Source organism: Hemicordylus capensis, chromosome 5 (genome assembly GCF_027244095.1).
Source record: "Hemicordylus capensis ecotype Gifberg chromosome 5, rHemCap1.1.pri, whole genome shotgun sequence".
Classification (NCBI taxonomy): Eukaryota; Metazoa; Chordata; class Lepidosauria; order Squamata; family Cordylidae; genus Hemicordylus; species Hemicordylus capensis.
In genome coordinates, this window is record NC_069661.1 from 141,019,818 (window position 1) to 141,037,836 (window position 18,019).

Below are 18,019 nucleotides of genomic sequence, written 5' to 3' on the forward strand. Positions count from 1 at the left end.
CTTTTGCAATGAGGAGGAGGCAGAAGGGGCGGCGGGGAGGTATCCTGCCACCCCAATTTCTACAGTAACTACAGGTGCTGGAGGGGGCAAAGCGGTGGGAAGGGTAAGTAAACCCTGCCCGCCCTTAAAGGGACCCCCTTCACCCGGACCAGACCGGCCAGGTCTGAACCGGTCCGGACAGTCTGGAGGCCTTTATAATGGCCTCCGGACCGGTCCGGACCCATCACTAATCCTTAGCCAAAGCCCACTACAACTAGGGATTCTGGGAGCTGTAAACAATATCTGGGATTTCCTCTTATAGGGAACACTGCTGGGCATCAGTGCCTGCCCCCAACAAGCCCAGATATTGGGCGGGGGGCAGCTGGGATGACTATCACACCCTGCTTGTGATCTTCCCAGAGGCATCTCTGGGTAGGGGCTACAACTCAGTGGTAGAACAGTGCCTTGCATGCAGAAGGCCCCTGGCAATGGAAGCTAACAGGATCTGAGGTGCTGGGAGAAGACTCTGCTGAGACCTGAAAAAGCACAGACTAGTTAGAAAAGGACACATGAATCAGAGGTCCAACTCTAGGTGAGGCAGCTTCAAATCCAGCTAGGTATTACACTAGCAAACTAGCAGGGCATGGATAGTTCACATGCTCATTAGTTGTCTTTTCCATCACTGGTAAATGTGGTCTGGAGACCTATAGGGCAATTTTACATTACTCACTAGCAAATAACTGTTGGGGAAATAGCAAAATTGTTCAAGAGCCATGCAGACAAAATGACTGGCTATTCTGTAACGGCAGGGATTTAAGAAGAGTGATAATAGTATGCTATTTTGTCTAGAGCAGTCATGTCAGAGACTTCTGTGGAGTAACTCTCACAGAAACAGCCATACCTGCAAATTTCAAGCATCCTTGTGGCAACTACACTAGAAAACAGACTTTTAAAAAAATGTTCAACCAACCTAACATTCTGAATGATAGCTCTGTGATATAAGAAAAAGGTATGATGCAGCTTTTTCTGCACAATCCACAGGGAAGTTCTCCTATGCAAACTCTATTGACATGAATGGAAAACATGGATTTTTAAAAAACATTCCATGTCTTAAAGAGAATTTGATCTTGCTTAGAGAGTATCTGAAGTGAGAAAAACCAATAAATAAAAGGAAACGTGGAAGTTAGTTTACTATGGCTAGTAAAGCATAACTCTCATATAAAACACTGTAAAAACAAAATAATGTTTTATGTATACTGAGGAGGGCAGCCACCTAATGGCAGTGGGGAAGTAACTTGCCTAGGGAGCAAGAGGTTGCCGATTCAAATCTCCGCTGGTATGTTTCTCAGACTATGGGAAAAACCTATATCGGGCAGCAGCAGTTTAGGAAGATGCTCAAAGGCATCATCTCATACTATGTGGGAGGATGCAAGGATAAACACCTCCTGTATTTTTCCAAAGAAAACCACATGACTCTGTGGTCATCAGGAGTCGACACCAACTTGACGGCACAACTTTAAAAAGGGCAAGTTCTCTTTTGAATATTTGTTGACAGTGGCCACAGTCTCAGCATAAAGTTAGGCACAAGCAAACCCATTATTTCATTGGGTTTAGGCATGCTTAACTCCATCAAAGACTGTGGCCAATAAATGTTAAGTTTTACAACAGCTGCTAGAACATAGTTTATCAAAATAATAGTTGGAATTTATAATTTCAGTTTCTACTAGGATGTACGAAACGATTTGGGAACAAAATGATTTGTACCCAAATCTGGCCAATTCGGGTGACAAAACAAATCACCCCTATCCTCAATTGCCCAGATTCAAGAACAAAACAAATCACCCCAGATTTGGACCCGAAAAATTCAGAGATTCGGATCTCCATTTTGTGGTCAAAGTAGGTTGGATGGTAGTGCCCAATGGGTGGAAGCAAGCACCCAAATTTTTTTAAAAAAAATGAGCAAAGGGCTGATTTTTAAAAGGATTTTTGAGGTTGGCGCGTCTTTAAGCTTTTCCCATAGGGAATAATGGGGATTTCTGCAACCTTATAGCTACACATGGACGTCACCAGGGTGGCCCAGAGAGGGTTGTGGTGGGTGGTACTGCCCAATGGGTGCAAGGAAGCTACCACCCATATTTCAAAGAAATTGGGCAAAGGGCTGGTTTTTAAATTATTTTTGAAGTTGGCATGTCTTTGGGGCAGATTCAGGGCAGAAAGGGGGTTTGAATCTACTCTCATTTGCTACCAGAGAATCTACTTTCAGAATACCTCAGAAACAACAAAACTCAGTGCCCCATGGGCACGAAGGGGGTGGTTGGCACCCTACGTGCACTACACTACCACTCACTCTGGGTCACCCGGGTGCCCCCCAAGTGGAGTTATGGGGATGCTGAAATCCCCATTACTCCCTATGGAAAAAAAGCTTAACGACACGCAAACTTCAGAAATTCTTTAAAAATCACCCCTTTCACCAATTTATTTGAAATCTGGATGGTAGCAGGCACCCATTGGGGCACTACCACCTGACCCACTCTGCTGCTCCTGAAACCCCTTTTCTGCCCCAAATCTACCCCAAAGACATGCTATCTTCAAAAATTCTTTAAAAATCACCCCTTTGCCCAATTGCTTTGAAATCTGGGTGGTAGCTTCCTTGCATGCATTGGGCACTACCACACACCACAACCCATTCTGGGCTACCCTGTTGCTACTTGCCCCCCACTGGGAGTTTTAACTAAGCCTGCTGAAATCCCCATTATTCCGTATGGGGGAAATCTTAAAGACACGCAAACTTCAAAAATTCTTTTAAAATCACTCCTTTGCCCAATTTCTTTGAAATTTGAGTGGGAGCTTCCACGCATTGCGCACTACCACCCAGCTCACTATTTTGGCTCCAGGACCCTTTTAAAAATCTGAATCAATTCAAATTCAGAAAATTCGGGCACAAATCGAATCTGGGGTGATTTGGGTGGGGGGCAGATTCAGACCCCAAACAAATCAGGGGTTATTCTATTTGGGTACAAATCAAAACAAAGAAATCGATACGTGCACACCCCTAGTTTCTACACAGTATCGCTCATTACAGTCACCCATAGACCAATCAATTGGTCCACATAACACTGCTGGTTATAGGAGGGAAATTTATCTATAATGTAACAGACCCATTTTTGACCATTTGCACCCACACAAAGTTACCTGAACCACACCATAAACTACCATACAGGAATAGTTCACCACATGGAGGCTGTTGCTATGTGGTGTACACCAAAAAGTAAACCACAAGTACACCACAAAACATTTTGTGGTGTTTGTTGCAAGTATAATGGCTGACATCCTAACAAAACACAACTCATGTCTGTGGTGACATGCCAGGAGCCCTTGCACAACTCCCCCAGTCCTGCTGCCGTGCCAGAGAGCTAATACTTCCAAGCACTGCTTGCTCTCTGGCAGCACTGTGGAAGATCAGAAGCACATCACTGAGGTGAAGAATGAGTTGCAGAGTGCTTCCAGACTGAGCATGAGCAACACTCTGAAGTGTTCATCCTCTGTAGCAACAGCACGCATGGAAAATGACTGGCAAGCTGTGCAAATGCTCCTGGCACATCCCTGCAAACCATCCTTCATGTGGGCTTTATCAGTCAGGTTGTCAGTCAATGCTCCTATTCAGAATAATTCAGAATACTACTTTATTTCTATGTGGCACTCTATTATTTATTTTATTTTATTTATATACCCCCTGAAAGGCTCTAGGCAGTTCACAACCATAATTACAACACAATAAAGCAAACTATTAAAACAACAATGAGGTAAAACAATTTAAAACATTCAAAGATTACTGTAAGCCAGGCTTTTAAAAATGCATTTTAAGGGCTTTTTAAAAGGCTGACAAAGTCCATGGATATCTATAGGGAATGCATTCCACAGCCCAGGAGTGACTACAGAGAAGGCCTGCTCCCAGACAAACTGGCAGCATCCAGAGAAAAACCTCTCGATGACCTTAATGTGCAATGGATTGTGCAGTGGGGATCATTTAGAGTATTCAAGGCACTTCACATGCATTATCTTGCAAAATGACAGTTTTGTTAAGATAGGATAGTGTTGTTATCCTCACGTATGGTTGCTAAGTCCTGAAACAAAAAAAAATCTGATACTTGGGTAGAGCCTGGGGTAGGGTCAGTCTGGGGGTGGGTTTTTTTGCTTTTGGGCAAGTCCAGGGGTTCAGTCCTAACATTTTTTATGAGTCTGAGGGAAGACTTAGAAAATCTGCCTATCTGCTTCAAGTGTCCAGTTAGAAAAGAATGCTGGAGAGAACAGCACTTCCTTTAGTTTGGTAACCAATTCCAAAGCAAGGAACTCAGCCAGGCCCATTTTTAATTTTCAGTTGACATGACTATCCCCACATGCAGCTGTCGAGAATAGGCTAAAGAAGAGTAGAGGAGTCATGTTTCATTTTGTGGCTGAGGTGTGATCTGGGGATTTGGAATTCCGGAAGGTCACTGTCCAATGTGGTGAAAGTGGTGTGGACACATTCTCCATGCTGAAAATAAATGCTCCGGAATCCAGCAAGTTCAGTCTCTTGAACCCAGTGTATTTACTCACTTCCACCACACTTCAGAAATTTCATCCTCACTGACTCATATCACCCTGCTAACTGAGCAAAGAGGCACCTTTTAAAAGTGGTGGTTCTCTTTACTGAGCAGGGAGAGAGCAATTGGCCCTATCCAACCGAAGCACAGCATCCCTCCAGTGGCTGTAGCTGGTGTCTACCTTATGTTTCTTGTTTGGATTGTGAGCCCTCTGGGGACAGGGAGCCATCTTTATTTTTTTATATCTATGTAAACCACTTTGGGAACCTTTGTTGAAAAGTGGTATATAAATATTTGTCCTGTGATGCCGTGTCTCATACCTGTAGCCACTACACGAAACGAGGTCATGATTAATAGGTCTTACAGATGATGCACCTGAAGTGATCTGGAGGATGTTTTTGTCAGTAAACCATAGGCTGGAAGTGCTGCTATTCTGTGTGAGAGGAGGGAAAATCAATCACTGCCCAACCAAGTAGCTACTGTTTGTGTATCTGGAAGCAATTTAATGTAGCTGCAACAGAATCATTTCTGGTTTCCTTTTTAGAAATCTAGCAGGCCAATTTGGTGGTGGTGGTGTTTTTTAAAAGTATTTCTTAATGGAGCGTGAAGCCATGAACCATCTTATTAGCAAACTCTGATAGATGTTATTGAAGCAACAAAAGGAAGGTGCCTCAGGCTGATGTGATTGTTTTGTTTCTGTTTTTATATTCCCTTGCAAACAGAGTTTCATGCCCTCAGCTTTTCCATCTCCAAACATTCTGCAGATGTTAATTAAGGCCAAACACCCTATGTGGCAGAAGCCACTCAATGTTCTGGAGATTGCAAAAGGAGTGATTCATTCCACACAGAGAAAGAGAGTCACTAAGAGAGAGATGAGACATTTCCAGCATTCACTTGTTCTGAGGCACCTATTAAAGTCCTTATCACCTTCAATCAGCCACCTGCATAGCACTGTCAGAGATACAATGGATACTGTGCATTTGAACTTCAAAGTTTTGAAATCATTCAAAACTTGTCTGATGTGTCCTGACAACAGACCTACATAATATGTAAGCAGAGTAGACAACACTGGATTTTAACAGTTCCATAGCTAGCCCATGCCAGGTGGTAAAGACTTGGATAAGTCAAAGTTTAGGATCTTATGGACTCCAGGAGGCATGGTGCTAATTGCAAAAACTGTGTTTGTCTCTGTGGCTGATGCAGGCAGAATTAGTGCATTAAGCTTCTACTCTGGTCCTGCAATCCGACACAAACACCCAGTTTTTCCACAGCTGCTGAGACATCACATTGTTTTGACACCACTACCCCATCTTCCTCAGCTCAACAGAGCCTGTGAGGGTGATGAGATATAGCATCTGCCTGCGCCATGCAGTCTCACAGCCAATGTATAGGGAATAGTCTTGATATCCTGAACCAGACTCTGAAGGCTGTTCTGTGTTGGATGGGGAAATTAATCCAGATAATATGGAGGTGCTTTGGGTCAGTAAAACATAATATGGAGATGCTTTGGGTCAGTAATACATACAGAGACGCTCTAACCCCCAGACCTTGGGGCCCTGGTCTAGGGCCTTCAAAGGCTTGGGGGCTCCTGCCACTGCCACAAGCCCCCCATCCCTGCTGTGAGCCCTCCTCCCCACCGCGAGCCCTCCTCCCCAATATTCCAGCTGCCCATGAGCGCGGTCGGAGTGGGTGGCTGGGTGAGGCGAGCAGGCCTCCCTCCCCTACCTGCGGCAGCAGCGGACAGAGAAGGAATGGTTAACCCTCCGTTCGGACGTCACAGGCGTGCTACACTGTATTCGAGCTGCGCAAGTGCACCAGAGCGTCTTGCGCTTCTAAGAGGCTGCTGAGCCAGAGGGTCGACCGTTCCCGCTCCATCCCCTGCTCACCTCACCCCCGGCCACGCACGTGGGCGGCTGGCATATCGGGGAGGAGGGTTCATGGCAGCAGGGGGGCTCGCAGCAGGAGTGGTCCAGGTGCCCAGTTTGCCTGGGTGCACCACTGTATATATAATAAATAGTAAACTGGAACCAAGATGAATAACCTGCTTCTTTAGTTCACATGCACTAGCTACTCAGTTTAACCAAAATGCTTAAACAGCAGAAGGTGCATCTGCTGGGTTTTGTTCCAAAAAATCAGCTGTTACTTAAAAAAATGAAAACCCTAGAAGTGAATTCTAAATTCCAGCAACTGGACAGAAGCCAAAAACAAACAAACAAAACCAGCCAAGCCTTTATTTTCTTCTCAGCTGGCAGCCCTACTTCTGAGACACCAAGCCAAATGCAGCCCACCAACCATGTATAGCAGCTCACCAGGAACTAAGAAAACCTATTTTTGCTGCTGCCCACCTGAGCCTTTAAAATAGGAGAACTACCACAAAGCTGGCAGACAATACATGTCCGGTAAGCTATGTTTGGATCAGTGGGTCACAAGCTGTGCAGGCCTATGTAGGAGGATCATGGAGGAAAGAGCTGTATTATACCATTTGGCAAGGAAAATACATGATAGTATTAAACAAACTGATGCTGCTAAACATATGAACAACCAGTGAGCAAGACCACCTGTCCCATAATCCCTGCTTATAGAATTATCTATAATTCTCATATTTTTCATATACATACATACATACATACATACATACATACATACATACATACATCAGCACAGCTCAGACTCTATACTTGTCACATGCTCCCCATTGCAAATGTTACCTGTTCACATTCATTGAACATGGGGCATGGAGGAGCAAGAGAATGCCAGCTAGTCATACCAATGCAATAACTGGAAACGTATCCTGACCTCTATTTGTTCAGAACTTTTCGGCAGAGGACAGGGCAGGAAGGAATTGTTCCCACATTTGGCACTGCCCTTTGCAAACAAGGGTTTCATGCAGAGATGCCTGAGGGCATGGCTGGCACATGCATCGGCACAGGAAGCGTGGCTAGCTTGTGTACTCCCATTTGTCTTCCCCCTCCTCAAGTTCAGACATAACACCTTGTCAAGGCTAGATAAATCACTTTATTACTTTGCTCCACATTAGGGGTGTGCACAAAACCAGTTTTGCTGGTTCAGCTCAAATCTTGACTGGATTCGAGCTGACCCTACCTGGTTCAGTTTTGCCCTCAGTCAAACTGGACCCAGTATGAGTTCAAACCAAGCAAGTTCGACTGACTTGGAGCTTTACTGGTAAGGGGGAATCTGATGAGGATTTCCCTTTACCAGTAAAGGGGCAGAAGGCTGTCCTAAGTGTAGAGGGGGGTGGGAGGGAAGTAAATAGGTATTCACAAGTGCAGCTGCCAGCTGTGAGGCGGGGGGTCAGCAGCAGATCCCCCACCCCTCCCCCAGAGTAGCCCATGCCTACTTCAGCCCAGTTTGGGACTCTGCGCATGCATAGAAGTCATTTTAGTGACCTCCATGCATGTGCAGAGGCCATTTGCATGACCACATTGTCACACAAATGGCCTCTGCGCATACACAGGTCACTAAAATGGCCTCCACGCATGAGCATAGGCCCAAAATGGGCTGAGGAAAGCCTGAACCAGGCCACCACTGGCCCAGGCTACTCTGGGGGAGGCCGGTGGGGGTGGAGAAGAGCCACTACTACAGTTGTCGGCAGAGGCACTATTAAGTACCTAATTAGTTCCTTCTCACTCCCTTTACACTTAGGACAGTCCCCTCATCAGATTCCTCTTTAGCAGTAGAGTTCTGAACCAGCTTGGTTCTAACCAGGCCCAGTTTGGTTCAGACTTGGACAGGCCAAGGCCGGTCCGGTTCAACTCCAAACCTGAGCCGACTCAGCTCGAACCAAGCCAGCTCGCACACCCCTTCTCCACATGCATAAATTTACCAAGTGAGACTCTCCATATAACTGTAAACATTTATTTTTCTCTCAGTTCTTGCAGTGCCACAGTAAAATTTGTACAATCAGCATTGTGGGCTGATGAACAACTCATCACATGAGAACCACCACCACTGAGCAGGATTTGAAATGACTTTCATATGACAACCCCAATATGCACATTTACAAATAAAGACTGCTTTTCAGTGACATGGTATTGTACAAGTCATTCGAAATGTCCTATTAGCACTTGGACATGTCCCTGGAAATGTCCTATAGCATTTGCACCTAAGTGACAGGTACAGCATATTCCATAGAAAAAGAAATAAAGGCCATATTTAGATACGTGTTGTGCCTCACCACTGAATTCACAATCTGGCCAGGACTCTGTGGAGTCATGAGTAATATGTATGTAGCAGCACCTCCATGTGGGAATGGACCCACAATCACAGTGGCGCTTTTTGAAGTTGCAACAAATTGAACAAGTTACAGCTATATCTGCACCGTATGCATAGGCGTAACTATAGGGGGCGGGGGGGCACATGCCCTGGGCGCCACTTGACAGGGGGCGCCAAAAAGTGCCCCCACCGATTTGCCGGAAAAAAATTTTTAAAAAAAATTTATTTTTTTTTGCAGAGCTGTCCCCCTCCCCCGGTCCTGGCGCCCCCCCCCCCTTGGCATTGCTTATCCAGCACTGGGCGCCACGGCGTCTTTGTAGTCCAAGTCTCTGACTCTCACTCCCCAGTGCACCCCACCGCCCCGCCACCAGTCGCGCATGCGACGAGAGGAGGACACGCACCAGAGCAAACTTCCTGAACAACTCCCTCTTCTGAACAACTTCCTGAACGCCCGAACCAGTTCCCCTTTTTGCTCATTCAAGTCCTTCCTCCCCTATAATCTAACCACGTTTTAACTGAAAAGGTTCAGGGAGGGGGAGCTAGGGGAACCTTGGGTTCCACATCCCCCCATCTCTCCCTTCCTGGACTTTTTCACTATGTAATGCAAGCTAATTTAATTATATGTCATCATCAAAATGGATTAGCTGTTTCAGCCCATCAGGAAAGTCTAAACCTCCACCGATTTAATTAACCAGACTGAAAATCAGATGAACAGAGAATGTTTTAATGAAAGGTGGTATATAAATTTAACAATAAGTAAAACTATCATTAGGAGCAATTAGCGATTACTTAAACATTGGTGCTGCCAAGCAATTTGTAAATAAAACTAGAAGCCCTTTGAAAATAATCTGGAATTAATTGTAGGTTGGGCAGGGGGTGAAAGTATATACGTCTAAACATTTATTGTTAAATTTATATACCACCTTTCATTAAAAACAACCCCAAAGTGGTTTGGTTTTAGTCATGGATTTTAATTTTAATTGCTCTTTTTGTCAATGTGATGAAGATTAGTTAAATCTGAGTGGTCTTAGGCAACCAATGTTGCATCTGAAATGCCATTTCATTTTTTATTGTCATAAATACTCTCCAACCAATTTAAATAGCAAAGGTGTATATTATCGCTTTATTCAATTGCAGGGAATTTCAAAAAAGCAGTATTTGCAACTAAGGCAGTGCATATCTTCTCTAAAAGGGCCCTTTTATAGTTTTTCTAACTTTGAAATCGTAACATAAAACAAAGCATAAATGCATAAATGCTTCCCCCTCCATTTGAAACCTTTTCTGGTGTAAATAGCGCACGGTTTTGGAAAAGGGGAGTCTTTCTTTAACAGCGGGAGAATAAGGAGTCTTTAGCACTATCACCCTAGTCCCTCGAATTACTTTGGAGTCCTTGGTTTTTGTTTTGTTAAAATACAGTCACTCACAAGGGAAAGTCAGGAACAGAACCAGGGCGTGAGGGAGGGGCATCATAATCATAATAATCATCATTGCATCATAATTCTGATGTTTGAGATACAAGCCAACTTCACAGGGTTATTGTGAGGAAAAACCTAAGTATGTAGTGCATTTTGAAATTTTTGGTAATTTTTGTAATTTTTTAAAATAAAAGTTTTCTGAAACATGTGTGTCAGTCAGATGTATGTTGGGGCGGTGGCGGGGGGACGCGGCGGGGGGGCGCAATTTCAGTGCTTGCCCCGGGCGCCGTTTTCCCTAGTTACGCCTCTGACCGTATGTGACAGTGCCAGCTCTTACAAGCAGAACCTACATGAAATTTCAGCTAGGTCATGCATCCACTGACAATTGCAAAATGGTCTAACCAATATCATAGACTTTGATACACTCAAGGCACCAGTGAGTCTGTCTCAGCAACAACTGAAATCCAAATTGTTTGACTTAACTGGGTTGTAGATAGGATTAATCAGCCTCTAGAGCCTTGTGACTGATTCACTCATTAACAAAGCATACATATGAGACCTTAGCAGGGTCATGCCAAGCAGAGAAAACAGACTGACCTATTTCAGTGGTTCCCAGTCTTGAGCCCCCAAATATTGTTGAACTACAATTCCCATCATCCCCAACCACAATGACTGAAAGCCTGGCCTACATGAACCAATAGTCTGATTCAGTATAAGGCAACTTCATATTTTCATAGCCCTTGTGCAAAGAAAGACATTCAGGATGCCAAGAAAGGCTTCAGAAATTTCTTTCTGAAGCCAAGAAATGCAGGATGCTTCAGAAATATGTTGTGTGGGTTCTTTCCTTTCAATTTGTTGCTAATTAGGTTTAGTGTAGTGCACAAATCCTCCTTACAAAAAACTCAAAGAAGATGTTGTTGTCAATATGCTGGTATTCAAAGACAACAGAGCCAGACTTCTTCAGGTGTACAGTGTAGATCAAGGAAACAGTGCAGTCATCCCTGTTTGATTCAATGTAATTCCCACGAGGAGTCCATGAAGATCTGAACAAACAAGAGCAAAACAAGTCTTGATTTAGAAGACAGGCATATCTAGCAGGCATCTTTAACCTGTATGCTGCTTAACAAGCCACTGGGGATAAACATTTAGGGAAATGAAAAATGGAATTTAAAAGAGGTTCTCATCAATATTTTCTTTTTGTCTAGAAAGTATTAGATTTCGCAACTGATTCATGTTGGCTGCAATTTATATTCAGTGGTAATGGGAAGCAGTTATTAATATGTAAACAGAATAACAAAACAGTATTCAATGATTTTTTTCAGGCTTTTAAGAAATAAAAGGCAGTTCATAACTACAATTGTGTCATAATAACAGCCCTGCTGGATCAGGCCCAAGGCCCATCTAGTCCAGCATCCTGTTTCACACAGTGGCCCACCAGAGGGCATGCCCTCTCTCATGCTGTTACTCCCCTGCAACTGGTATTTAGAGGCATCTTGCCTCTGAGGCTGGAAGTGGCCTATAGCCACGAGATTAGTAGCCATTGAGAGACCTGCCCTCCATGAATTTGTCTAAGCCCCTTTTAAAGCCAAGCTTGTGGCCATCACCATATCCCATGGCAGAGAATTCCATAGATTAATTATGTGCTGTGTAAAAAAGTACTGCCTTTTATTGGTCCTACATTTCCTGATCTCTGGCTTAGTGGGATGACCTCCTGGTTCTAGTGTTGTGTGAGAGACAGAAAATTTCTCTCTGTCCATTCTCTCCACTCTATGCATAATCCTCTACACCAGGGTTTCTCAACGTGTGGGTCCCCAGATGTTATTGGACTTCAACTCCCATAATCCCCAGCCCCTGTGGCCTTTAGTCGGGAATTATGGGAGTTGAAGTCCAATTACATCTGGGGACCCAAACGGTGAGAATCCCTGCTCTACACCTCTATCACGTCTCCCTCTAGTTGGCCCTTTTCCAAACTAAAAAGCCCCTGTTGCTGCAGCCTTGCCTCATGAGGAAGTTGCTTCAGGTCCCTGATCATCTTGGTTGCCTTCTTCTGGCACCTTTTCCAGTTCTGCAATGTCATTCTTAAGATAAATTGACCAGTACTGTATGCAGTACTCCAAATGGGGCCACACCATAGATTTTTTGAAGGGCATTATAATATTAGCATTTTTATTTTCAATGCCCTTCCTAATGATACTTTGCATGGAATTTACCTTTTACACAGCTGCTATATAACACTTTCAACAAGCTGTCCACCATGACCCCAAGATCTCTCTCCTGGGCAGTCACCAAAAGCTCAAACTCCATCAGTGTATATGTGAACACACTGTATATCAGTGTATACGTCTCCCAAATTCAGTGGTTTTGCTACTGATTGAAATTAATATCAATTAATCTCGGCAGGCAGCAGGAAAAATGCTGGCCTTGGACTTGCAAGCTGAAGCTGAAATAACTACTCGGAGCCACTTCACACATTGCATTTGACACGCTTCTAATAATAATAATAATAATAATAATAATTTGATTTCTATACTGCCCTTCCAAAAATGGCTCAGGGAGGTTTACACAGAGAAATAACAAACAAATAAGATGTAATCCTGTCCCCAAAGGGCTCACATTCTAAAAAGAAACTTAAGATAGACACCAGCAACAGTCACTGGAAGTACTGTGCTGGGGGTGGATGGGGCCAGTTACTCTCCCCCTGCTAAATAAAGAGAATCAGTACAGTAAAAGGTGCCTCTTTGCCCAGTTAGCAGGGGCAATCTCTTCTACATAGAGATTATTTTCATGATGGAAACAAGTGTTCACTCTAAGGCATGCCTATGTGTGCACAGATATTTTTTAATGCCCACTCAGTTGATTTTTTTATCCCGCTCAGGTTGATTCAGGAAGGTTCCATTCTGAATGTACATGTGCTCACACTGCCTTGATACTGCCACCCAGAACAAAACTCATTCTGAGGGTACACTGATGGAAACATGCCATGTGAGAAGCTGCAGGGAGTGTGCACTAGGCCTTAAGCATACTGTGTGGCTTTTCAAAGGTCACTGTCTCTAAAGTTTGATTCAGATGCTCTAAGACCCTGCAGATGGACCAGTCCCTCAGACTAGCCACAAACACATAAGGAAATTATATCTTTTGCAGTATAATCCATGCTGACAGGTGTCATTTCATTTCACAATAGTAATATTCCCTCTTTGGGGGGGGGGACTTACCATGCTCATGTAAATCATCATCAGGAATCAGAGCCTTTCACTAAATATTTGGAGACACACAGTGAGCATGCACTATGGCTTGCTGCAGTTCCCTGCTGCATATCTCCTGTGTGCTTAGTGAAATGTACCTGGAGAAGTAACATTCCAGGGATGTAGCGATGTTCCAATGTGTTGAAAGAACATGAACACAATGACCTGTGGGGCCCTCAAGCATCACCAGTCACCATTCACCTGTCTCCCCTCCCTGCCACCATAAGGAAGTACTTTTTCACACAATGCATAATTAACCTATGGGATTCTCTGCCACAAGATGTGGTGACAGCCAACAGCCTTGATGGCTTTAAGAAGGGTTTAGATAACTTCATGGAGGACAAGAATATTAATGGCTACTGGTCCGAGGGCTATAGGCCACCACCAACCTCATAGGCAAGACTCCTCTAAATACCAGTTGCAGGGGAGCAACCAGGGGCGGAGCCACCATTGGGCCAATGGGTTCAAAGAACCCGGGCCGCCAATGGAAAAGGCCGCCGACGCCCTGTGGCTTGGGCTCCAGAGGAGCCCAGAACCAACTCCCCTCTTCCACGCCCGGGCCACCGAGAGCCCAGGCGAACTCTGCACCAGTTATTTCAGGCAGCGCCGACTGCCTGATAGAACATTTTCCCCTTCCACTCCCTCTCTGGAGGAAGAAAAAGGGGAAAACATCCTATCAGGCAGCCGATGCTGCCTGAAATGACGAGCTGAGAGCTCGTTCTGGCTCTCGGCAGCCCAGGCCACGTCCCCTTTGTGTGTGATGTCACACGCAAAGGGGCGTGGCCTGGACTGCCGAGAGTTTGATTTTGCTTTTCTCAGCACTGAGTATAATATGCTGTGCTATTGCTGTTATAACTATCTGGTTTTGCATGGTCTCATCCTGACAAAGGCAGAACTCTGGTGCCTGCCTGCCTTCCTTGAGCTGTTGTTTGTGAGATAACATTGTGCTGAGAAATGTGGCAGCTCTCTGTGTGTTATTTCTTGGTGATTGCTGTGATGAGCTCCATGTTTGGCCTTGAGACGAACTTGTGTGTTTGCTTTGCAATCTGCATTGCAAGGTGTACTCAGTCAAATGAGTACACTGGCTGCCGATACGTTTCCAGGCAAAATACAAGGTGTTGGTTATCCTATATAAGAAAAGGCTAAGTGAGTGGCCGTGGCTTTGGAATGTTGGGGATCTGCGTCCCTGCCTCCCTGGGCTGTTCTGGGCCTGCGCGAAGCACAGGCCCAGAAGAGCCCAAGGGACACAGGACCTCAGACACCAGTGTCCCACAGCCACGGGCGGCCATTAGCCGGTGTGTGGCGGCGGGGGAAAGTGGCCTCAGCCATGAGCTGCGGCACGGCGAGAGGAGGCCGAGGCAACCAGAAGCGGCCGCCCTGAAAAAGGCTAGGGCAATGGCGGCGGGGGAAGACCGAGACGGGGGACAGGGAAGCTGGGCGAGGTGGCGGCGAAGCCACCAACGAGGCCCCCGCCCGCTCACAGCCGTCGCCGCCACCTGCTCACCCGCCCTCCCAGCTGCCCAAAATGAAGCTGGGCGAGGTGGCGGCGAAGCCGCCAACGAGGCCCCCGCCCGCTCACAGCCGCCGCCGCCGCCTGCTCACCCGCCCTCCCAGCTGCCCAAAATCACCTTCCCCACTCCCCCCCAAAAAAGATTAAGGGCCAAAATGGCCCATGAGAAGGTCGCCGCCCCCGCCTATCGCCCTCCCAGCTGTTGAAGACCACCTTACCCGCTCCAGCCCGAGGGAAAAGAGAGGAGCTCACGAGCAGAGCTCCTCTCTGTGCTAAGTCACTGCTCAAACTGCCGCTATGGACGCAAAGGACGCCTATTGCGTCCATTGCGACAGTATAGGCAGCAGCTTAACACAGAGAATAGCTCTGTTTCCGAGTTCCTCTCTTCTCCTTCGAGCTGGAGCGGGTAAGGTGGGCTCCGGCAGCTGGGTGCGTGGGAGGGCGATAGGCGGGGGCGGCCACCTTCTCATGGGCCATTTTGGCCGTTATTCATCCACCCCCCCCCCAAAAAAAAGTAAAAGCAAAATAAGGAAGAACAAAAACAGAGACAACAACAAAACAAAAAACAAAAAGAGAGGGGGGACAAGGGGGGGGAAGAGACAGAAAGAGAGAGAGAGAGACAGAAAAGACGGGATAGAAAGCTAGCGCCCGTTATCATAACGGGCTTAAAAATACTAGTAACCTATAAAGCCCTAAATGGCTTGGGCCCTGAGTATTTAAGATAACGTCTTCTTCGTCATGAAACCCACCGCCCATTGAGATCGTCAGGAGAGGTCCGCTTGCAGTTGCCACCGGCTCATTTGGTGGCTACTCAGGGACCGACCTTCTCAATAAGAGCCTCCCCTGGCGATGGATGCCAAGTCAGTGTGGTTCTTTTTTGGCCCATTTTTGGACTGTGTGAAATGTGTGTTCTGTTTGGGGAGGGACAGATTCCCTTTTAATGTGTGCTTCTGCTGTGTTTTTCAAGGCCGGGTTGCAAAATGCATTGCAAATTGCAAGGCAAAACTGTTCTGGCCATAAGGAAAAATGGGGAACTTAAACTTTGAACTCGATCCTATGGGTGTTTGGGGGAAAGGTTAAAAAATTGTTTAAATTGTTAAAATGGATAGTTTAATTGTTTTTAAAGATATTTTTTAATTCGTGCTTATATTTGTATTTCTGTTTTAATTATTTTTAGTGATTTCTGTTTTTTAATTGTAAACCGCCCTGAGCCAGCTCGGAAGAGCGGTATAAAAATCGAACAGATAGATAGATAATAAAATCACCAACTTGCCCATTACCTTTGTGGGTTAGGTGGTAGCTAGCACCCATCATGCCTTACCACACAACCCACTTGGGTGTCCCTAGGAGCTACCCATGGGAAACAATGGGGTGTTTCGAGTTTCCCCATTGTTCCCTATGACTGGAACATGCAAAATGTTTTGAGTCTGTTTCAACAAAACAGCCAACTCGACCACTGTTTCAATGAAAGGTTTCCATCACTTTGCTCGAAATGAAACACAAAATCCATTTTGTGAACATGTCTAGTAATTAGTCAGTAAGATGAATAATGTTTGCAGTTGAAGCCCTACAAATGTCAAACTTTTATTTTACTTCCCTTTGGCAAGCACATTAATAAAACTTTATATGGCACTTACAGGTGGCCCTCGAGTAGCAGTTTCACCCATTCATGGCCCACCTCCCTGTATACCAGTTTAGTGATCACATCGGGTAGTTTTGGTTATTCATAGTTTCTAACCCCCAACTAAAATTGGTAAACAGTTTAAATAGCCACTCTCCCCACTTCTCAGCTGACACATGGGGAGATTTAAATAAATGGTGCCAGAAGTACAGGTGCTCCATCCACTCTCATCTCTTGCGCTACTTCTTTAAACCTCCCTGCACATCACCTGAGAAGTGGAGAGAGTGGCTATTTAACATACACCTCCCTGCAAGTCTCTGCTGATGTGCAGGGAGACTTACAATTTAAAAAGCCACCTTCCCCACTTCTCAGGTGACACACAGGGAGGTTTACAGTTTAAATAGCCACTACCCCTGCACAGGATGCTCAATCCACTCTTGTCGTGATATTATTTATCGAAGGAACCTAACCCACCCCCCTTCTTTTAGCTCAAGGACTCCAATATTGTGGTTTCTGCAAATGTGACCCCTGTGATATTAGAAGGTCTCCTGGGTTTCATTTCTTGAACTTTCCTAGCAGTGTAATCTATGCAGAATGACTTTTCCCAGTCAATGATGGGCCTTATTTTATGTAATAAAATAAGCTATACATGTAGATATTAATATAATATTGTAAACAGCAAGGTTGCAATCCTATGCATGCTTAATTGGGCGGAAGCCCACTGAATTCTATGGGAATTGCATTAAACATGCAAATAAGCAGGCTGCAGGTCATAATAGCTAAAGAGAAAATTAGCTATCCTGAACTCGTGTGTGTGTGTATATATAATTTTATTTACACACACACTGTATAAATGTGTGTGTGTGATTTTATTTATACTACAGACATTATTCATCTTATTGACTAATTACTAGGCATGTGCACAAAATGGATTTTGTGTTTCATTTTGAACTAGAAAGGAAATGCAAAATAATGGAAACCTTTCATTGAAATAGCAATCGAGCTGGCTGAAAGAGACCCAAAACATTCCGTGTGTTCCGGCCATAAGACACAATGGGGAAACTTGAAACACCCCATTAGTCTCCATGGGTAGCTCCTAGGAACACGAAAGTGGGTTGTGTGGTAGGGCATGATGGGTGCTACGTACCACCTAACCCACAAAAGAAATGAGCAAGCAGGCGATTTTCTTGCTCCATCCCAGTAAATATTATATATTTACTAACATAACTCAGCTTTATTGCTCTAATCAGTATCTGAAAGACTCACCACTCTCTTTTGATTCTGAGATCCATGTACTTCATGAAATTGATGCTTTGCATAGATTAAAAATGGTTTGCATGCTTTAGCTGTCTACAGCAACACAACAATTCAGAACATCTGCATTAGCCTGGAATGAATGGCAGTTACTACCTTTTAATCTTGGATCTAAGAGTTTT

General features: G+C 44.9%; 1 protein-coding gene across 7 annotated transcripts in view; it reads right to left on the bottom strand.

Moving 5' to 3' along the window:
• Positions 1-18,019, bottom strand: part of ELAPOR2 (endosome-lysosome associated apoptosis and autophagy regulator family member 2) — a 182,600-nt gene that overhangs the window by 75,185 nt on the left and 89,396 nt on the right. For 5 of the 7 annotated variants that reach the window (XM_053257763.1, XM_053257768.1, XM_053257765.1 and 2 more), the window contains exon 4: positions 11,106-11,253. The exons of the other annotated variants lie outside the window; for them this stretch is intronic. In XM_053257763.1, coding sequence (XP_053113738.1) covers positions 11,106-11,253 — 148 coding nt within the window. The remainder of the gene's footprint in view (positions 1-11,105; positions 11,254-18,019) is intronic. 7 annotated transcript variants of the gene reach the window in all.